The sequence below is a fragment of the Pipistrellus hanaki genome, assembly GCF_964339955.1.
Source record: "Pipistrellus hanaki genome assembly, chromosome: 16".
Classification (NCBI taxonomy): domain Eukaryota; kingdom Metazoa; phylum Chordata; class Mammalia; order Chiroptera; family Vespertilionidae; genus Pipistrellus; species Pipistrellus hanaki.
Genome location: NC_140518.1, coordinates 33,702,117 through 33,725,277, shown reverse-complemented (window position 1 = coordinate 33,725,277; position 23,161 = coordinate 33,702,117). Strand labels below are relative to the sequence as shown.

Sequence of the window (23,161 nt, the reverse complement as noted above, 5' to 3'; positions counted from 1 at the left end):
TCTCCCTTCCTCTCTGTAAAAAAATCAATAAAAACGCCGAAACCGGTTTGGCTCAGTGGTAGAGTGTCGGTCTGCGGACTGAAAGGTCCCCGGTTTCGATTCTGGTCAAGGGCATGTACCTTGGTTGCGGGCACATCCCCAGTAGGGGGTGTGCAAGAGGCAGCTGGTCGATGTTTCTCTCTTATCGACGTTTCTAGCTCTCTATCTCTCTCCCTTCCTGTCTGTAAAATATCAATAAAATATTTTTTAAATCAATAAAAACTATATTAAATAAATAAGTGAACAGACACAGGGACATTCCTCTGAAAGTCTGAGACTCCAAATCCGGGTCCTGCCCTCCCCCGTTCTGGGCTCTGCCCTGAGCTCTTGCAGTTCCACTAAAACCTAAAACACAGGGCCATTCCCAAGCTTCTAGTCTATTGGAACTCCCCAGACAGCTCTGATTCCCTCACACACACACACACACACACACACACACACACAGGCACAGACGGGATTAGAAGCCAAAATGGACTTCTCTATCCCAGCTGAAGTGAACCTCCTAGACCTGGATCCGCCCCCAGGACAGTATGGGTCCCATGCTGACATCTCGACTGTTGGGATGGTGTCCAGGTTCCCGCCATCCGCAGTGGCACCAGCATGCTGTCCACAGCCTTCCTCGCCAAGCCACACTCATAAACACACTGAGCAGGACTTAACCCGTGTCAGTCACTCATCAGCCCCCCACCCCTGGCTCACATGCCTCTGTCTCCTGCAAGGTTTTGCTGATGAAAAAAAAAAAACACAAAACATTTATTGCTGAAAAGCACAACTCTTACATATTTCTAGACTGGAAAACTAATCGGAAAAGCAAGTAAGCTCCCCCAGCAGGGAGGATTCTCGGGGCATCCACTCGGGGTCCCCTTTCCTAGGTGCCCCCACCATCTCTGTCATAACAGACTCTACAGCGTGGCCAGGACTGATGCTAAGTTCACTTGTTTATGGCTGATGGACTTACTTCCTCTTTGGAAAGGTAGAAAGCACCTTCCCTGTCTCCTGCCCTTGCACAGGCTCTAGCCTCTGAGAAGCAGTGTGCAGAGTCGCTGTGAGCACTGCCACTTACTAGCTGCTTTTATGTAACCTCTGCACCTCGGTTTTGCCATCTTAAAAATGGGGAGAGCAATAGCACCAAGATCACAGCATTGTTATGAAGAGTAAATCAATTTTTCCTGCAAAACATTGACAACATGACATATAATAAGCACTCAAAAATTAACGATAAATAGCCCGAGGTGGTTTGGCTCAGTGAACTGAATGTTGGCTTGTGGACCGAAAGGTCTCAGGTTCGATTCCGGTCAAGGGCACCTACCTGGGTTGCCGGCTCAGTTGGGGGCATGCAGGAGGCAGCCAATCAATGATTATCTCTCATTATTGATGTTTCTCTCTGTCTTCCTCTCTCTTCTTCTCTGAAATCAATAAATATATATTTTTTTAATTAATGATTAATAGTCTATCATAAAAATTAGTACAGTCATGGAGTGGTGGCAGCCTGCTCTTTAAGCATCCTGAATGCAGCCTTCCCAAATGTGAAAGCTGAAGTTGTTTCAAATGGCTCCATCCTGTCTTATGACTGCTTCTGTCTTGGTTGTGCCTGCAACCAAGGTACCTGCCCTTCACCAGAATGCTCCATCCACCGAGTCATGGACTCTGCTCTGCTCCTGTGATTCCAAAGAGCATCCTTGTTCTTTGGCTCAGAAAACAGAGCAGCTCCCCTCGCCTCAGGCCATTTGAACAGGTCTCCATTCTTCCTTCCTCTTTTCTTGGGCAGATGTCGCTGGCCCACCTCAGTCTCGAGCTAGCCTCTCTACCAAACTTCTTACAGGTTCCGAGCTACGTTCTGTTCATTTGTCTTCCATTCAGTGAGCTCCTTCTCTGGGCTAGGAGGAGACAGAGGAAAACCATGTGGAAAAGGCCTTACACCCCAGGGCCACAGGGCGGTGAGCAAACAGACCCATGAGATCCTGTCAGCTGGTGGTGAGAGCTTGGAAGGAAAGAAGATGAGGGAGGAGCTACTTTATGTCAGCGGCACTTGGCACACAATAAGCTTCGCAGGTGCCTGAAAATGAACCCACGTCCCCTTCTGTCTGGGTGTCCTAGGATGCTCCTAAGGCAGCCACAATGCCTCTTCCTTTTCCCCTTCAAACAAGCACAGCTGTACACTCAGAATCTCATTCCTGCGCCCTTCCCAGTACTCTTGTCTCAAGCTCTAGAGCAAGCATGTCAAATTCAAAGGCTAACACAGGCCGAATAAACAAGGTTTAAGTTCATGTAGGCCACAGAAAACAAAAGCTTCAGTTTTCATAGAAACGTAGGTTTAGCCCTAGCTGGTTTCGCTCAATGGATAGTGTGTCGGTCTGCAGACTGAAGGGTCCCGGGTTTCATTCCAGTCAAGGGTACATGCCCGCCCGGGTTTCATTCTCAATCTCCAGTAGGGGGCATGCAGGAGGCAACGGATCAATGATTATCTCTCATCATTGATGTTTCTATCTCTCTCTCCCTCTCCTTTCCTCTCTGAAATCAATAAAAACATATTTAAAAAGAAATGTAGGTTTATTTCGACAGAGGCATGCTGAATACAAGGGCTGAAATAAATAATTGTTAACATAAAATAATAGAACACTTTTATAAAAATTAAGATTTTTTCTTGAACATGAACTTACCAGACACTGAATAACTACACAAATTAATAAGCATAACGCAAATAAACCTATTTTTCTTGTTCTCCAAACAAGTCAGTCCAAGACTGAATGACATGGCAATCGGCTGCTAAAATATTTGCTCCTAGTATTGAAGCGAATGTAAGGCACATAAAGGAAATGAATGCAACATGATTATAGTAATCGGTCATTAGCAAACATTGTAGTTTGTTATTAATAATTATGTATAACAGGATATTGTAAAAATTAAGTTACAGAATTTTTATTAAAACATTTCTTACTGCCGAAACCAGTTTGGTTCAGCGGTAGAGCGTCGGCCTGCAGACTGAAAGGTCCCGGGTTCAATTCCTGTCAAGGGCATGTACATTGGTTGCGGGCACATCCCTGGTAGGGGGTGTGCAAGAGGCAGCTGGTCGATGTTTCTCTCTCATCGACGTTTCTAGCTCTCTATCTCTTTCCCTTCCTCTCTGTAAAAAATCAATAAAATATAAAATAAAATAAAAAAACATTTCTTACAGACGAAACTGGTTTGGTTCAGTGGATAGAGCATCGGCCTGCGGACTAAAGGGTCCAAGGTTCTATTCCAATCAAGGACATGTACCTTGGTTGCGAGCACATCCCCAGTGGGGGGTGTGCAGGAGGCAGCTGGCCAATGTTTCTCTCTCATCGATCTTTCTAACTCTCTGTCCCTCTCCCTTCCTCTCTAAAAAATCAATAAAAAAAATTTTTTAACAAAAGCGTTTCTTACATACCATTATATTGGCTGGGCTGCAAAAATATTCATGTGGGCCACGAGTTTGACATGCTTGCTCTAGAGGCGTTTCTGCCCTTTCTCTGCATTATTTGAAATCCACCTCTGGAGCCCAAGGCACTGTTCCTTGAACATCAGGAGTTCCTGGGTGGCCTGAGTCACCTTTCCCTGGGCTCCTGTCATGTCCACATCATCACTTAGTCCTTTCTTTCTCTTTCCACAGAACTGGGTCCCGAGTACCCGTCCACCTCACGGCTTCCTGCACCTTCTGAAGTCACCAGTGAGATAAGAGGGAGCAGATACACTGCTCTTAGCTAACTGGGGTTCCTGGAAGATGTCCGCCGAGGTGAAGACACCCATCACGTCTACACTCCCTTCCCGGGGCCAGTTCGGGGAGCTGCGTCAGAGCATCGTCCCTGTCCTCCAGTCGGCCAGCCCACGGCTACCCCCCGGACGGCATCACTTCCGTCCCTCTTCCCTTCAACCACCCCTGGAGGAGAGGCCAGTCGTCCTGGGCATCCAGGCTCCTGCTCGTTTAGAATCTAGGGCAAGGGGGTCCTGATGGGCAAGTGGGAAGGAAGGTCCAGGATCGGGTCTAGCGGAAGCCCTGGGAAGGGCTGTGGCAGTAGCAGGGCCACAGAATAGCTCTGTTGAGACCACTAGCACCGGTCACACCTGTCACAGTATGAATTAAGAGTGGGCAGGAGCCTGGGAGCAGGAATCTGGGCCCGGAAAAGCCCTCATAGCCCAGCCGGTCACCCAGACGGCGGGTCCCAGCCGGCTTCTCTGGCATGGGGGAGGAAAGAGACAGGGAAGGCAGGGCTGCCTCCGCCTGGGTCAGAGCAGGGGCTGCCCGGCAGATCTGGCATTCCTTCTCCCTCTTAAAGAGGGACCAGCTGGCCTCCAGGCTTGGGGGATCTCTGTAGGCCTCCTTTCACTTGAGAACCACGCTCTCCCTCATAGAAAGGAGGGAACATAGGGCCCCACCCACGTTACAGAGGACAGCGCAGGCCTCATGAGCTGCCTGAGAGCACTCAGTGCCCGACAAACTCCTGGCAAGCCCCTGGGAGGCCTCCCCACCCCCAGGGTTCCCCCGTGTGGGTTTATGGGCCCGTGTGGCTAAATACCCCCTGTGGGGGCCAAGAATGAGACTCGGGGCTGTGGCTCACTCACCGGGAGGGAGACTCGAGGTCAGCTCGGCCGAGGATGCGGTGCTGCTGTGGGCTGTAGAGCCACTGGAAGGCGGTCAGCGTCCTCTCCTCAATTCGGAAGCGCCCCTCCTGCACGTACCTGCAGGCGGGAGAGAGGAGGAGGGAGGTGGGCAGGGCGCTGCAGAGCTCCTTTGAGGAACTGGCCTGGCTTGCTGGGAAAAGACAGACGTGGGGTACCTGTCTCCCATTCACCGCCTCCCCACCTCCCGCCCCGGGGGTATCTGCCAGAAAGACTTTTCCAGAAGGCCACAGTGAAAATTCCCCGAGGAGCCCTCACCGGTTTGGCTCAGTGGATAGAGGGTCTGCCTGCGAACTGAAAGGTCTCAGGTTCCATTCTGGTCAAGGGCATGTACCTTGGTTGCGGGCACATCCCCAGCAGGGAGTGTGCAAGAGGCAGCTGATTGATGTTTCTCTCTCATCAATGTTTCTAACTCTCTATCCCTCTCCTTTTCTCTCTGTAAAAAAAAAAAAAAAAAAAAAAAAAAAAAATTAATAAAGCCGAAACCAGTTTGGCTCAGTGGATAGAGCGTCAACCTGAGGATTGAAAGGTCCCGGGTTCGATTCCGGTCAAGGACATGTACCTTGGTTGCAGGCACATCCCCAGTAGGGGGTATGCAAGAGGCAGCTGATTGATGATTCTCTTTCATCAATGTTTCTAACTCTCTATCTCTCTCTCTTCCTCTCTGTAAAAAAATCAATAAAATATATTTTTTTAAATCAATAAAATATATTTTTTAAAAAGAAAATTCCCCAAAGAGCGGGCAGCTACGGAGAGCAAGTTTCAGCTCACAAGATGGAAAGGCTCTCTCAAAGTTAGCTGTCGGGCGTTGGCAGGAGCCCGTTGGAAGGAGTGAGCTCTCTGTCACAGGAGGTATGGAAGCAGAGTGTGGGCTGGGAATTCAAGCATCAGGCTAGGGTCCAGTCTCCAAGTCCCATACAGTGCTGAGACACTGGGCTTCTTGATTTCACAGCAGAAGGGCTGCTCTGGAGAGGGTGTAAGGAGTCAGATGCCAGGCTCAGGTCTTCCAGAACCTCCAGGGTCCCAGCCACCCTCCAGACAGACAGTCAGCCGCCGGTAAGGGCAGGGAAAGCTGGGCTGGGCCCAGCGAACACAAAAGGATCTCTCTCACCCTGGCCACCCCCTCCTGGTAGAGCCATGAATTCATTGATTAATTCAACATTTACTGATGGTGATGAACAAAAGAGACTTAATCCCGCCCTGGCTTGTTTGGCTCCATGGATAGAGCGTCAGCCTGCACGGAACTGAAAGGTGCCAGGTTCGATTCCAGCCAGGGGCACATGCCTAGGTCGTGGGCTCGATCCTCAGTAGGGGTTGTGCAGGAGGCAGCCGATCAATGATTCTCTCTCATCATTGATGTTTCTATCTCTCTCTCCTTCTCCCTTCCTCTCTAAAATCAATAAAGATATGGTTTTTTAAAAAGAGAGAGACTTAACCCCTGCCCTCCTGGAGTTTACTGTTTTGTGGGAGAGAAACCAGCAGGCCCTTTATATCAGTGGGAGAGGGAGAGGAGTGGTACACCCCTTCCACAGGACAACCCGGCAATGTCGAAGTTACAATCACCCAATAGCCCAACGATCGCCTTTTGGAGACTTACTCTAGACACTCCAGCATGTGGACAAGATTGTTTATAAAAACAAAAACTGGAAACAGCCCAAGCTCTCATCAGTCAGGAGCTGGTTAAATAAACTGAGGTGCATCCGCGTCATAAGACAGTGTGCAGCCACATTTAAAAAAAAAAAAAAAATGTTTTCAATGCGGGCATTCCCTAAGTGCTATCGTGCAAAGATCTGCAAGACACATTCTTAAGATAAAATCAGGTGCAGAAGAGCAGTATGTGTACTTTATGTTAAAAGGGGGAGGGAAGGAATAAAGTATAAATTCGTATTTGCTTATCTTTATGTATGGAAACTCTGGAGACACAAAAGCTAATAAAAATCGTTACCTGGGCAGGGAGAAGGGGAACTGGTGAGTGGGGGCAGAGGGAAGTGGCACTTTTAACAATGTTATCTTTTCATACAAGAGAGGTTTTACCTATTACAAATGTTTGTGCGCTTGTGCGCATGCATGCGTGTGTATGATTACAAACTGTGTAAAGCGCTATGAGGAAAAAAATGTGTGCAATTGTGCAGCTGCTCCAACACTGCCCTGGGACCACGGCGATTGGCTGGGGCAGATTTCCCAGAAGGCACCGCTGCTGGAGAAGAGTGTTTCCTGGCTCCCAGGCCGCCCATATCGGAGCATCTGGCTCCTGCCTGCTTCCTTCCCTCTCCTCCCTCGGATCTGATGGGCACTGTGGGAAGGTCCTCCCCGCTGCTGAGTGGGAAATGGCGAGGCAGACAGGGTAGATGCTGTGCAGGGCTCCAGGTGGGACGATGGTGCAAGAGGGGATGGTGCTGGCGAGGGAGAGAAGCGGGTGGGCTCTCAGGTGGCTAAGAAGGCAGCGCTGGCTGCGCTCCCGTGATGGGTTGGACCGGGGTGAGGGGGAGACATGTGGCAACGTTGTTCCCCAGCTCCCGGTTTGTGCGGGCACTGGCCTCCGTGCCATCCACGCTGGACAAGGACGTGTTTGGGAGGGAAGATCCTGTCTTTGACTTTGGACACGATTCTCCTCTGTGACCTGCTTCCTGCCCCACGATGAAGCTCCTCCTGTAAAATCTGGCTCAAACCTCGGCTTCTCCAGGAAGCCGCCCTGGTTAGTCCCACCCTATTCCGATGACAAGCGTCCATGCCTTTCCCTGTCCTTGGGCTCCTCGGGACTCAGCCTTGAATGACACCCTCTTGCCATTTCTGTGGGAGCAACTTAATAACACCAATTGCCTCCAAAGAAGAGAAGTGAGCCTGGCTGGTGTTGCTCAGTGGTTGAGCATCAACCTATGTACCAGGAAGTCACCGATTTGATTCCTGGTCAGGGCACATGCCTGGGTTATGGGCTCCAATCATTGGGAATCATGCAGGAGGCAACCTATCAATGTCAATGTTTCTTTCTTTTTATATATATATATATATATATATATATATATATATATATATATATATATATATTTTATTGATTTTTTTTACAGAGAGGAAGGGAGAGAGATAGAGAGCTAGAAACATCGATGAGAGAGAAACATCAACCAGCTGCCTCCTGCACACCCCCCACCGGGGATGTGGCCGCAACCAATGTACATGCCCCCGACCGGCATCGAACCTGGGACCCTTCAGTCCGCAGACCGACGCTCTACCACTGAGCCAAACCGGTTTTGGCTCGATGTTTCTTTCTCATCGATGTTTCAATCTCTCTCTTCCTCTCTCCCTAAAATCAAATTTTTAAAAATTCTTTTTTAAGAAGAGAAGTGAGTGGCTGGGGAGCATTGTAAATGCTTTAGTGCCCTTTGAATTTGAACCATGGAAATATACTATGCTTTCAAGAAGTAAATATCGTGTGTGTGTGTGTGTGTGTGTGTGTGTGAACTCTGCTGATGATGGAGTCTTAGGTCATTAGGGCAAAAAACAAACACCAGAGGCCACTCACTGGTCCCACAGCTGCATTTTACACATGAGGCCATGAGGCCCAGAGCGGACACAGGACTGGTCAAGGAAGCGAGAGCCAAGGCCAGTGGAAGTGACCCCTCACTCCCAGGCTTGACCCCAGGAGGCTCACACAGGTCCCTAGGCTGAGAGAGGAATAGGCCCACACAGGATCCACCCCCACCCAGCTTCTCTCCTCACCCACCGCCACCCCTGCCCACGGGGAGTCCACACAGCCTCGGCCACAAGCACACCTCCCGTCCTTGCTGCAGCCACCTTCCGCTCCCCTCCCCTCCCCTCTCCCTCTCCCCCCTCCCTTTCCCTCCCCTCCCCTCTCCCCCCTCCCCTCCCCTCTCCCCCCTCCCCTCCCCTCCCCTCTCCCTCTCCCCCCTCCCTTTCCCTCCCCTCCCCTCTCCCTCTCCCCCCTCCCTTTCCCTCCCCTCCCCTCTCCCTCTCCCCCCTCCCCCAGAGACAGGTGCAGGGACTGCCCTCCACTCGGCAGGCTCCCCGATGGGATCCCACTTCCCAGCTCCAGTGAGTGAGTGTCCACGTGAGTCCCAGACTCCTCACCCGTCAGGTGGGAGCAATCACAGTGCCCTCCGCCAAGGGCTGTTGCAGGACTGAGATGTGAGGGCCGCTCTTTGCCACGTGATCTCCTTCCCTTCCCATCATCCTCAGCGGCCAGTCTCCCCGGCCTCACACCTTCACCGATGACAGACAGACACACCCGCTCCCGGCATGTTCTCCTCCAGCCACACAGCAAACCCCGTGGACCTTGTCCATCCCATTGTACAGCTGAGGAAGAGGAGGCTGGGGGAGGGAAAGGGACTTGTCCGAGGTCGTTCTCGCAGGAAGCAGCAGAGGCCGGCCTTCCGGCCTTCCGTGCACCTGCAGCTGGAGGCATCTGGTTTCCTCCGAACCCGCCTGCTCCTCACCCATCCTCTCCCCCCTCCCCGCCCGCCTCCGCTTCCCAGCACCCGGAGGGGTCGCCTCCTCCACTGCAGATCAGCTGTCACCCAAGCCGCCCCTCTGATCCTCCCGGCCCTGCTCCCTTCCAGCCCTTCCCGTCCTTGCATGCCACCCCGTCCTTATACACACACACACACACACACACACACACACACACGCCCCCGCACCCCTGTCTTCCTAGAAACGTGCTTCCCCTCTCTTCCCTGCAGAGCCTCCCTCCCGCTCTGCTCTGTCCTGACCTGCTCTCCCTCCGTCTCTACCCCAGACCCGCCCCACCCTCCCGCCCCAACGGCTCAAACCAGCCTCTGAGCATCTGCCCCCAAGCCCCGGGCCGGCCGGGATCCAGGCCGGCTCCAAGGTTCCCAGGATGCTTTGCGTAACCTTGTTCACCACGTTGCTCTCTGCCCGCCCGCGAGTGAGTTATTTATGAGCCTGTCTGTCTCCCCGCTGCAGTGCAAGACGGTGTCTGAGCGCCTCTGAAACCCCGCCACAGCCTCGGAAAGCCTGCAGCAGCCTCAGGGAAAGCCTGCAGCAGCCTTTGCAGCCTTCTGGTCAACCCAGCCAGCCTGCCGTGCAAATCACACCTGCAACAGTGATCACTGACCCCTCACACCCTGATTATCTCCACTAATAAGTACAACTTCACTTAGGAAGTGTATTTGCTGAATTGGACTACATTGACTACAAGGAAAAACAGGAGACCTCCCATCCCCAAATATCTCCCCTGTGAACCTGCCGTGTCCCTGAAATGCCGGGGGCGGTACCCTGGAGGAGGTTAAATACAGCAGAGGGCCAGCCTTGTAGACCACTCATCAGCCATTCAGACTTGAGCAGACACCAGCGTCTCAGATTCTCCCCGGGAGAGCAGGAGCATTGTCAGGAACATGCTGAAGGGAATGGGAGAGAAGAGGAAGGGTGGGGGCTGCTCATAGAAACAGGCCCCAGGCTGGGGGGGGGGGGCGGGGGAGCGGGGTGACACCCCCAGAGGATGCAGCCATCACCAAAGAGAAGGGTCTGGCACTTCACAGGTTGCACCCATGTTTTAAGTCGAACACAGGGGAAGGTCAGGCAGAGACTGAAACCTGAGCCGTAAGAACATTGTGCTAAGAGGAAGAAGCCAGTCACAATAGGCCATTTCTGTGAAATGCCCAGAATTGGCAAATCCACAGAGACACAAAGTAGATTAGCGGTTGCTGAAGGCTGGGGGGAGTGGGGGTTGAGAGGCAATGGAGAAGGACTGCTAAAGATGACAGGGTTTCTTTTGAGGGTGATGAAAATGTCCTAAAATTGATTATGATGATGGTTGCACAATTTTTTTTTTTGATAGTTGCACAATTAGGTGAATATACTAAAAACCCTTTAATTTTACACTTTAAATGGGTGAGTTGCATGGTATATGAATTCTCTTTCAATAAACCTGTCATAAAAAAGATGCATACGCTGAAGCCAGTTTGGCTCAGTGGATAGAGTGTCAGCCTATGGACTGAAGGGTCCCGGGTTCGATTCCAGTCAAGGGCATGTACCTTGGTTGTGGGCACATCCCCAGTGGGGAGTGTGCAGGAGGCAGCTGATTGATGTTTCTCTCTCATTGATGTTTCTGACTTTCTCTCCCTCTCCCTTCCTCTCTGTAAAAAATCAATAAAACATATTTTTTTAAAGATGCATACTATCAACAAGAAAAAATCTATATATATAAAACCCCAATATGCAAATAGAGCAAACAGCGGAAAAACCGATCACTAGGACGTGCACTGACTACCAGGAGCGCCCTTGGAACATGGCGGACATAGACTGCAGCGGGATGGTGGTGGAGCAGATGAGCGCCAGACCAAGGTGGGGCACTGGTCACTGTTATTGGGATGAGCCTCTGGCAGTTACTGAAAATTCTTTGTTCCGGAGCACCACCATGGTCCCACCCAGTGCTCATACCCACTGCCGCCAGTCCCTGATCACTCAGCACTATCAGCGGTTGCAATTGGCGGCTGCTGGCCCTGATCGCCCCTCAGAGCTTCTCTCCCTTCCCCTGATCTTGAGGGGCAATTGGGGCAGCAGCCAACACTTGACCAGCTGCTGGCACTGGCCCCAATTGCCCCACACCATCAGTGTGTGGGAGTGGTGGTGGTGGTGGGAGCGGGGCTGCTGGAAGACAGAGGACCAGGGGCCGTGGCTGGAGGGGCCTGGTGGGGGCTTAGAGGATGGGCCGAGACCCACCCCTGAGCCCACCACAGCCTCGAGGCCCACAGTTCCTTTCAAGGTGCACGAATTCGTGCACTGGGCCCCTAGTTTAAAATAAATGAATATCCATGAGTGTGAACTGACATAAATGGTTGAAAAGTAAATGAAGAGGAGGAAAGAGACAGACTTCTCAGGCAGAAAGATTCCAAGCCATGTATGTAAATGCCCCGCCCTCAAGGAGGCAGCTCGCAAGTCCACGCCACTGCAATGTGGGTTTCATATAGTGACTCCCTTCCAAAGGGGATGCTCAGGAAATGGGGCTGAGATGGAGAGGCCTGACAAACACTCCCTCAGCGAGGCGACCAGGGTCAACATCGACAGTGACAAATCCCGTGGCTGGTGTGTCCCCTTTATATGATGTGTGTGAGGCCTGTCCCTGTGGGCCTCCTCCCCAAAACTCATAACCCTCGTCTAATTATGAGAGAGCATTCCAAGCGAGGGGCCAGTACTCCTCTAAATAGTCAAGGCCAGCAAGCACAAGGAAAGCCTGAGAAACTGTCACAGCCGAGAGGAACCTCAGGAGGTGGGACCACTAAGCGTCATGTGGTACCAGATGGGACCCTAGAACAAACCAAAAAGATATTGGGGGGAGCCGAAACCGGTTTGGCTCAGTGGTAGAGCATCGGTCTGTGGACTGAAAGGTCCCAGATTCGATTCCGGTCAAGGGCATATACCTTGGTTGTGGGCACATCCTCGGTAGGGGGTGTGCAGGAGGCAGCTGGTCGATGTTTCTCCTCATCGACGTTTCTGGCTCTCTATCTCTCTCCCTTCCTCTATGTAAAAAATCAATAAAATATATATTTTTTTTTTTTTTAAAAAAGATATTGGGGGGAAACTAAGGAAATCTGAATAACCTGTGGACTGTAGCTAATAATAATAATATGTCAATATTGGTTCATTCGCCAAAACTGGTTTGGCTCAGTGGTAGAGCGTCGGTCTGTGGACTGAAAGGTCCCAGGTTCGATTCCGGTCAGGGGCATGTACATTGGTTGCCGGCACATCCCCGGTAGGCGGTGTGCAGGAGGCAGCTGGTCGATGTTTCTCTCTCATCTACGTTTCTAGCTCTCTATCCCTCTCCCTTCCTCTCTGTAAAAAAATCAATAAAATATATTATTAAAAAAAAAACAAAAAAAAGAACGCTGACAGAATGCTCTGTGCCGCTCTCTGACCCCTCACACAGCCTTGGCCTCTACCCTCTGTCCTTCCCTCTCCCAGACTCTAGGGCCCACCATCAGAAACGGGGCGGGGCTCAGCACAGGCCTCCGATAAGGTAGGAATGCTGAAAGGATATTTAATATCTTGAACTAATGAGCCCAATAAAATTCTAATTTAATTGTTGGTACTTTATTGTTTGGAGAAGGAAAGTCCGAAGGAAGAAGGCTATTCTGCAAGGGCAAGTGGGCCTGGGTTGCTGTTTGGTTTTGGATGGTTTTCTTTAAATGTGGTTTTATTGATTTCAGAGAGGAAGGGAGAGGAGAGAGAAATAGAAACATCAATGGTGAGAGAATCATTGACAGCTGCCTCCTGCATGCCCCCTGCTGGGGGTCAAGCCCACAACCCAGGCATGTGCCTAACAGAGAATCAAACCATGACTTCCTGCTTCATAGGTCGATGCTCAATCACTGACCCACACCAGCTGGGCAGTTTGTGTTGTTTTTTTAATGAGTCCATCATTATAGTTGAGTATTTTCACTGCCCTAAAGACCCCCTGTGCTCTGTCTATTCATCTCCCCTCTCACCACACACACACACACACACACACACACACACACACACCTGGAGACCCCTGAGCTTTTAACCTTTTCAGTTTTACCCTTCCCAGAATGTCATATAGCTGGAATCATACAGAATGTAGCTTTTCCAGATTGGCTTTGTTCGTTTAATTGAGAGAGAAACATTGATTAGCTGCCTCCTGCACGCCTGGAACTGGGGATTTATGTTCCTCAATGTCTTTTCACAGCTTGATAGCTCCTTTCTGTTTACTAATGAAATTTACTAAAAGATAAAAAGACTAATTCCCATGGTAAACAAAGAGCTTTTACAAAGCAATATGAAAAATATATATATATATAATGGGCAAACCAATAGGGAAAAGGGGGGGGAGGGGGCCGCAAAGGAAATGAATAAGTACTTTACAACAACAGAAACACAAATGACCAATAAACATTTAAAAAATGCAACTTCTGCCGGGACCGGTTTGGCTCAATGGATAGAGCGTCGGCTTGGGGACTGAAGGGTCCCGGGTTCAATTCCCGTCAAGGGCATGTACCTTGGTTGCGGGCATATCCCCAGTAGGGAGTGTGCAAGAGGCAGCTGATCGATGACTCTCTCATCGATGTTTCTAACTCTCTATCTCTCTCCCTTCATCTCTGTATAAAATCAATAAAATATATTTTAAAAAATAAAAAATGCAACTTCTGCCCTGGCTGGGGGGCTCCGTTGGTTAGAGCACCGTCCCAATACACCAAGGGTCCCGAGTTGAATACTATCCCACTGTTTGGATGTACTCATGTATTTGTCCGCTCACCTACTGAAGAATGTCTTGGTTGCTTCCAAGTTTTAACAATTATAACTAAAGATTCGACTAACATGCATGTGCAGGTTTTTGTGTGGAGATAAGTTTTCAACTCCTTTGGGTCCATACTGAGGCGTGTAACTGCTGGATCGTATGGAAGAGTATGTTTAGTTTTGTAAGAAACCACCAACCTGTCCTCCAAAGCAACAGCACCATGGCTACTCACACCAACGATCTTTGAGAGCTCCTGTTGCTCCACGTCCTCGCTAACACTTGGTGTCATCAGTGTTCCAGAATTTGGCCATTCTGGTAGGTGTATAGTGGTATCCCATTGTTGTTTAAAACCACTACTTTAAAAAAAAAAAAAAAAAAAAAAAAAAAAGCCGAGACCGGTTTGGCTCAATGGACAGAGCGTCGGCTTGGGGACTGAAGGGACCCGGGTTCGATTCCGGTCAAGGGCATGTACCTTGGTTGCGGGCATATCCCCAGTAGGGGGTGTGCAAGAGGCAGCTGATCGATGACTCTCTCTCATCAATGTTTCTAGCTTTCTATCTCTCTCCCTTCCTCTCTGTACAAAATCAATAAAATATATTAAAAAAAAAAAAAAAAAAAGACCTCCATTCTCCCACAAATGCAAACATGGTAATTGGTTGCCACACTTAGACCTTAGGCAAAGGTTCTGTCTTGGCTTTTCACTTTTAAAAAGCACGTGAGCCCTTGTAGGTGTGGCTCAGTTGGTTGAGCATCATCCCAGGCACCAAAAGGTCACCAGTTCGATTCCCAGTCAGGGCACATAACCTGGGTTGCAGACTCAGTCCCCAGTACCAGGCGTGCAAGAGGCAGCTGATCAATGTTTCTCTCTCATGGATGTTTCTCTTTTCCCTTCTCCTTTCCTCTACCTCTAAAATCAATTTTTTAAACATTTAAAAAGCATGTGAAGCATTTTGTTTTATGAGAGAACCACTAAAGTCTTGCCCCATGTTTGTGGTATTTAGGTGTGCCTGTGCTCTTATGTACCGTGAATATATAAAAAGGTTGGCCAATTTGAACAGCTAAAAAAATATCATTAACACCAAAAATTAACATGTATGCATATACATTTATTTCCTGTGACACTAGTATGCCCTATAACAGTTTAGGATGAAAAACTGGCCATATATATATATATATATATATATATATATATATATATTTCATTGATTTTCCAGAGAAGAAGGGAGAGGGAGAGAGAGAAACATCGATGAGAGAGAAACATCGATCAGCTGCCTCCTGCACACCCCCTACTGGGGATGTGCCCACAACCAAGGTACATGCCCTTGACCAGAATTGAACCTGGGACCCTTGAGTCTGCAGGCCGACGCTCTATCCACTGAGCCAAACCAGTCAGGGCATGGCCATCTTTTTTCTAATTAATCACTTGAAACCTTCCTCCCCTCAAAGTCCAAAGCTTAATATCTTGCTTTTGAATTTTCCAAATCCCCAGAACCTTACCTTAAGTCTTGCTTCTGAATTATGGACCTGATTCTAAGAAAACTGCAACTACCTTCTCTTGCTCTTGCATCTCTGCACCACAAGGTGGCACTGTTTAACACCAGTCCTGCACAGCCCCCTAGACTCCTAAACTGCTGCAGGGAGGGAAATCACTGCTCCTTGTGTCTGCCATTTCTGCCAGATGCCCCACACTGGGCTCCAAAGTTGGCTCCCTTGCTTCATGTTCAGACATTACACTCCCAGATGAGATCCTGAGCAGCATCCACCAGCTTTCAGGTATTAAGCTTGAATCATTCACCACCTACACTCCCGTGTTTTTCTTGGTAAGCATTAGAGACTGGTTGATGTTTGTGTCCTTGTCCCTGTCCTCCCCCAATTCATATGTTGAAGCCTTAAGTCCCCCCTACCCCCGCCCCGTGTGACTGTATTTGGAAATAGGCCCTTTTGGGAACAAATTAAGGTTAGGTAGCTCCCTGGCTCAGCAGGATTAGTGTCCTTTTAAAAAGAGACACCAGAGCCCTAGCCCGTTTGGCTCAGTGGATAGAGCGTCAGCCTCCGAACTGAAAGGTCCCAGGTTCCAACCCGGTCAAGGGCACATGCCCGGGTTGTGGGTTCAATCCCCAGTGAGGGACTTACAGGAGGAAGCCCGTCCATGATTCTCTCTCATCATGGATATTTCTATCTCACTCTTCCTTGCTCTCTGAAATCAATAAAAATATATTCTTTTAAAAAGAGAGAGAGACACCAGAGAGCTTGTGTGCTCTCTCCTCATCATGAGAGGACACATGGGAAGGAAGCTCCCTGCAAGCCAGGAAGAGAGGCCTCCCCAGAACCCAAGCATGCTGGCGCCCTGATCTTAGACTTCCAGCCTCCAGAACTATGAGAAAGTAAATGTCTGTTGTTCAAACCAAGCAACCTGCAGTATTTTTTTTTTAATTTTCTTTTAAGAGTGCTTCTTACATTTAGCATATTCACATTTAGCCTGCTATATGGGAATATTGTTATCTAGCTTCTAGTTTACTTTTATTGCATGTTTGCATGACTTGTTTTTCTTGCCCAACAACTCACCATTCCTCATCTTCTCTCCCACTCAGAAGCTCTGTGGTTTGGATGGAGCTGACTGCAGCCCCAGCTCCACAGGGGGACATGTGACCCAGCCTGGCCAATCTGAGCGGTCCATCTCCCTGACCACAGCGATTGCCTCAGGGATATCCACGTGACTCAACTCTTGCCAAAGAGATGACATCCTGAGACTTTGGCTGGAACCACTCAAAAAGAAGAGCTCTCTTTCCATGGCGGTCACTAACCCGGGGGCTGCCTGCAGCTGGCAGCCACTCGGGAATGAAAGTGGGACAGAGGGCCTTAGCCAGTTTTGCCCAATGGGTAGAGCATTGACCTTCAGACTGAAGGTTCTGGGTTCGATTCCAGCCGAGGGCACAGGTTGCAGGCTCCATCCCCACTGTGGGGCATGCAGGAGGCAGCCATTCAATGATTCTCTCTCTCATCATTGATATTTTTATCTCTCCCTCTCCCTTCCTCTTTGAAGCCAATAAAAATATTTTTTTAAAGTGGAACAGAAAGACAAAGAGAGTAGAGTATTATTTGGTGCCATTATTTGAGCACCTGGATGCAGTTATGCCTGAAGCATGGAGAGTTCCTGGAGTTTTCCGTTCTGTAAGCCAACAATTTCCCTTTTTCTCTTCAGCCAGTTTGAGCTGAGCCAACTGACTCAACCTGAAATCCCGGACCAGGGGCCAAGGCTGACCGTGTTGGGAGCATGCCGTGGGTGCAGAGGGTTTCTTGCCTTCAAGATGCTCCCAGCCAGGCTGCCTCACCACTTAAGCCACTTTTTTTTTTTTAATATAATTTATTGATTTTCTTACAGAGAGGAAGGGAGAGAGATAGAGAGCTAGAAACATCGATGAGAGAGAAACATCAACCAGTTGCCTCCTGCACATCCCCTATCGGGGATATATCCGGGATGTGCCCGTAACCAATGTACATGCCTCTGGCCGGAATCGAACCTGGGACGCTCTACCGCTGAGCCAAACCAGTTTCGGCTCAAGCCACTTCTTTCAGGACCTTTTCAAAGCAATAGGCTTTCATATGAGGACGGGGAGGTGACCCAAAACCTAATCAGAGGCACTAACAATGATCCGTGCATCACCAGGCAGAGAGAGTCAGAGCCGAAATCCAAGCCCTGTCCCTTTAAAACTCTTCCTGTTTCCTCCAAGAAGTGAGGAAAGGAATGAAACTAAGCAAATTTCGTTTAGTCTGGGAAGTCTTGGGGTCCTGGGTTTCGCTTCCTTTTTAGAAAGAGGACAGTAAGTAACTGCCAGCTCTTCAAACAGATCAACTCTACCTTGATCTGATTTATGCATTCTGGGCTTCTTTTGAAAAGTGGTTCCACTGCTGAATAATAATGTCGAATATCTCCAAAACCGGTTTGGCTCAATGGATAGAGCGTCGGCTTGGGGACTGAAAGGTCCCAGGTTCGATTATGGTCAAGGACATGTACCTTGGTTGCGGACACATCCCGAGTGGGGGGTGTGCAAGAGGCAGCTGATCGATGACTCTCATCAATGTTTCTAACTCTCTATCTCTCTCCCTTCCTCTCTGTAAAAAAATCAATAAAATATATTTTTTTTAAAATAAATAATGTTGAATATCTGGACTTTGATTCTTGGGATCCTCCCAGGTTGGGGAATGGGTGAGCAGGCTGCTCTGACATGCTGGGATTTTCTAACCATGTGCACTTGGATGCGTGGCCAGACTGGAAGCAAAACAAAGGATCCGTTCAGCAAGACCTGGGTTCAAAACCTGACTCTGCTACTTGCTTGCTTGGGTGACCCTGGCGAACCACTTTCCTTCTCTGAGCCCCGGTTTCCTAATCTGTAAAATGGGGGTGTTGATACCTCCCTCTGAGTTTCACTGTGAAGAGTAACTAAGTCAAAGCCTGGATCCTATTGGTGGAGCCAGCAGGAGGCGCTCCGGAAGGCTCGGTTGCTACTATGGATGATCACATCGTTGTCGCTGTGTGTCTTCACACTACAGAGTGCGACCGGTGAGAGCTGTCTGGTGTGCTACTTCAGAGACGTCTCCCGGCCCTGGTGCGGGTGGGATGATGCGGGGTGGGGAGTGGTCCCAGTCAGACAGTCTCCTTTGAGAATGTGGTGGGCAGAGCAGCCTACCCTGCAGTCTCAGCCCGCCAAGTCCGGGGCAGGTCCCTGGCTAAAGCGGCCCTCCACAGCCGGACGCCGGGGACACTGGGCCCAACCCAGGTGACTGGGCGGCGATGCGTCTGAAAGCCTCTGAGCCTGCAGTCCCGTAACCCGACACCCGCAGGCCCGATTCCCCCGCCGGGCGGGGCTGCAGGGGGGGGGGGGATGGCCACCACGCCCCGCAATGGGACCCCCCCCCCTCGCCTCCCAAGCCCCCTTCTCTAAGCCCCCACCCCCAAAGTGCCCACTCTCAGGGGTCCCGGTTTAGGGGACGAGGACATCTCCTTAAACAGGGGAGCTGAGGACTGTGGCGGCGCTTCTCCCGGGCACAAGTCCTTGGTCCGACCCCGAATGCAGGTGGCGGGGGTCCCCCATTGCAAAAATAGAAAAGCAAAGTGGGGGCCGGGGGGAAGGAAGCCCTGGCGAGGAGCCTGTGGAAGGGGGCCCCGGGACCCTCAGGGACCTGGCCCTGGGTCCCAGCGCCTAACTACCTGGAGAGCCACAGAGCGCGCGCGGGGACCCGGGCGCGGGATGCTGGTTAGCGGGCAGCCGGCGCCTCTCCCTAAAGCCGCCCGAAGCCTCAGCCCGAGAAGAAACTTTGCGCCTGCGGCTCCGCTCCTCTCCGTGCTGCCCCGGGCCCCCACCCCCGGCGCCCACTCACCAGCGCACCAGCTGCCAGCGTTTCTCCCCCGGCGTCCCGCGGCCCGCCATGCCTCGCCCGCCGGCCGCCCGCTCCCCCGCGGCTGCCGCAGCCAGTGCCCGGGGCGCGCTCGCCGGCGCGGGGGGCGGCGCGGGGCCGGCGAGCGGGGCGGGGCGGGCGCGAGGCGAGGCGGGCCGGAGCCGGGCTGTGCGGCGCGTTCTGCGCTCATCTCCCCAATCCCCACCCCACCCCACCCCATCCCAGCCCCTGGGCCCCTGGGCGCCGCCCGCCCGGGCTCTGGATCCGACCAGGGCTGGGTCACCGCCGCCGGCAAGACCAAATTCTGCCCTCGCCCTGCCCTCTCCTCGCCCCGCTGGCGGAGGGCGCAGAAGAGCAGATGCCCGGATCTCCGGGTGAGGAGGCGGGTTCTCCCAGTTCCACGGTGCGGGACGCCTGACTTCCTAACCCAGCTCTGCCTTACTGGGTTAGGAAGTAAGGCAGAGCTGGGTTAGGAAGTCACCCCTTCTGACACCCCTTCTGCCCACCTAGGAAGTTATGCGTAAAAAATTAAACCACTCTTGCCGAAACCGGTTTGGCTCCGTGGAGAGAGCGTGGGTCTGCGGACTGAAGGGTCCCAAGTTCGATTCCGGTCAAGGGCATGTACCTTGGTTGCAGGCACATCTCTGGTGGGGGATGTGCAGGAGGCGGCTGACCGATGTTTCTCTCTCATCGATGTTTCTAGCTCTCTATCCATCTCCCTTTCTCTCTTTAAAAAATCAATAAAATATATTTTTTTTTAAAAAGTAAACCACTCTAAATGCTTAAAAGGAAGACTGGTGTGCCCCACAGATAGTTAAAGTATTTTAAGGTGACAATATTAGCGGGGCGCGCTGCCAATACTAGGACCAGCTCCTCCCGTGTCTTCAGTCAAGCTTCACCCCAGGAACCCGGTCATTCCTGCAGGAGAGCAGGGACCCGGCTGGCCCAAGGCATCATGGGACCATGCATGTCAAGCCTGGTTTGAAGGCGCTGAGTTTTAGAACCGTTTATTAGTAGGAACATTTGTCTGAACATGGTCCTTCCAGTTCACCTGCATCCAATACCAGGACAGCCCACATCCTTTGCAAGAGGGAAACTGGTGCAGAGAGGACAAAACCTGGCCCCAGTGTGAGGACCTGTGTGCCTTCTTCTTGGCGTCTGTGGCCATTGCCAGGAGCACTGGAAGCGTGTGCAAGGGGAATCCAAAGGCTACTGACATTTGTATGTATGACCATAGGTGCCCTCCCAGTGGTCAACACTTGAAAAGTTAAATGTGATACTGTTTTTTACTTGTCTAATTTGTAATTATAGATTGTGTTTGTTTTAATATATTTTTATTTATTTCAGAAAGAAAGAGAGAGGGAGAGATAGAAACATCAATGATAAGACAGAATCGTTGATCGGCTGCCTCCTGCACGCCTCCCACTGGGGATTAAGCCGGCAACCTTGACATGTGCCCTTGACTGGAATCAAACCTGGGATCCTTCAGTCCGAAGGCCGCCGCTCTTTCCACTGAGCCAAACCAGCGAGAGCTATTTTTTGTTTTGTTTATTTGCTTTTTGTTTGAATATATTTTTATCGATTTCAAAGAGAAAGAGAGTGTGAGGGAGACAGAAACATCAATAATGAGAGAGAATCGTTGATTGGCTGCCTCCCATACACCCCACATTGGGGATTGAGCTCATAATCCAGACATGTCTCCTGACAGGGAATCAAACATGACCTCCTGGTTCATAGGTGGACGCTCAACCACTGAGCCACGCTGCTGGGCCCATTGATTGCTTTTTAACTACCCCACCTAGGTTTGTATGGAGAAGGAAAGTGGACACTCTTAATTGTGACTGAGGTTGGAGAATAAATTGGTCCAACCCTTGTGCACGGCCATTTGACACTATGATGAAAAGCCATCAAGTGTGCATGTCTTTTGATTTCTCTCCTTGAAATTCATCCTAAGAGCATAATTAGAAACATGAAAAGAGATATCTGTAGAAGAATATCCACTGTAGCATTGTTTTTCAATAGAATAAAACAGGAAACAACACAAAAGTCAAATTGGAGATCAGTTAATTTGGCCGGGTGGGTAGTTTAGTTGGTTGGGTTGTTGTCCTGATGCTCCAGGGTTACAGATTCCAGCCCTGGTCGGGGCACATACAAGAATCAACCAATAAATGGAACAACAAATATCTCTCCTCTCTCTCTCTCCCTACCTTTCTCTCTCTAAAAAATTAACTAAAAATGTTTAAACTTTTTTTAAAGAAGCTAGTCCATATGATGGGATATTATACAGCTACTAAAGAAGACTTTATTGGCATGAAAAAATCAAGATGTATTTTGTTGTAAGTATGGTGACTATAGTTAATAATACTATCTGGCATAACTGAAAGTTGTTAAGAGAGCAGATCACAAGAAAAACATATTTAACTGTATAGTGATGGATGTTAGCAAGCCTTATTGTAGTGATCATTTCACAGCATATTACAAATATCAAATCATTGTGTTATACACTTAAAATTATGTCATTGTATCTCAATTTAAAAAAATTTTTTTTAAGTGGAAAAAATGTTACCAAATATAACTAGTACATTCATATATTCATTGAAAAATTTGGAAGAGCCCAAGCTGGTGTGGCCAAGTGGTTGAGCATCAACCCAAGAACCAGGAGATCACGGTTCTATTCCCGGTCAAGGCACATACCCAGATTGCAGGCTCAATCTCCAGAATTGTGCAGGAGGCAGCCAATCAATTATTCTCTCTTATCATTGATGTTGCTATATTTCTCTCTCCCTTCCTCTCTGAAATCAATAAAAATATATATTTTTTAAAGTCAATCTTCCACCCTAGCTGGTTTGGTTCTGTGGACAGAGCGCTGGCCTGCAGACCTAAGGGTCCTGGGTTCGATTTTGGTCAAGGGCACGTCCCTCAGTTGCAGGCTCCTCCCCAGCCCAGGCCCTGGTCAGGGTGCACGCAGGAGGCAAGCTTCTCTCACATTGATATTCCTCTCTGTCTGTCTTTCTGTCTTCCACTTTCTCTAAAAACTAATGGAAAAATATTCCCAGGTGAGGAGTAAAAAAAAAAATCAGTATTCCAAGCTATCATGAAGAGATGGAGGGAGACCCAAGGCCTTCTCTGTCCCCCCAAACTCACTCTCTTAACTGGTCTTCATGGCTATCACCCTCCTGTAAAGCTCAGGGGTGTTTTCTGCCACAGTAGATTCATCTCTTCGCTGAGGGACCTGATGAAGCTTGCCTTCGACCTTGACTGGACTGGGACTTGAATCCTGGCTCCGATGCTTACAAACTGCCTGGTGTTAAATTTCCAATAGGGTTTCAATGAGATGAAACGTGTAAAGTGCTCAACTCAAAATAATGGTTACTTCTGAGGTAAGATGTACACTTTTTATACATTTTAGTTTGCATTGACTTTGTTATAAGTTTAATGTTGAAAATGCGGGAGGGTGATGTTTTAACAATAGTTAATAGATTGCCTGGTACACAGAAAGTACTTGATAAATCTTAATTCTTATTGTCATCACCTCCATGTTTTATAATGAATCTCTGGGTCTCCACACAACTTCAGGTAGAGTGCCATGCAGTCAGTCTTGCTCAATATAACTCTGTGTTGACTGACTGATTGTTAACCTCCACTAAGGAGGTACCCTTTGTTTCCTGCCCCACCTAGTCCATTTCCTAGCTCTGCCTTCACAGGGCCATCTCTCAGCTCTGCAGCCTCATCTATTTTAGTGGTTCTGTAAGTGATTTGTGCATATCTTTTTGTTGTCTCACCTATGAATATTTTTTTCAGCCAAAGATGTTGTAAGAGTCCCGAGGGCAGCCCTAGCGGCCAGGCCTTTACAGATCAAGG

General features: G+C 49.7%; 1 protein-coding gene across 1 annotated transcript in view; it reads right to left on the bottom strand.

The window, feature by feature from the left end:
• The window catches only part of RAP1GAP2 (RAP1 GTPase activating protein 2), a gene marked incomplete at its 5' end in the record, with an annotated part of 219,295 nt that extends 199,963 nt beyond the window's left edge, over window positions 1–19,332 (bottom strand). Inside the window, 2 exons of the mRNA XM_084862918.1 lie at window positions 4,621–4,737; window positions 19,283–19,332. Coding sequence (XP_084719044.1) covers window positions 4,621–4,737; window positions 19,283–19,332 — 167 coding nt within the window. The remainder of the gene's footprint in view (window positions 1–4,620; window positions 4,738–19,282) is intronic.
• Between the last annotated feature and the right edge of the window lie 3,829 nt (window positions 19,333–23,161).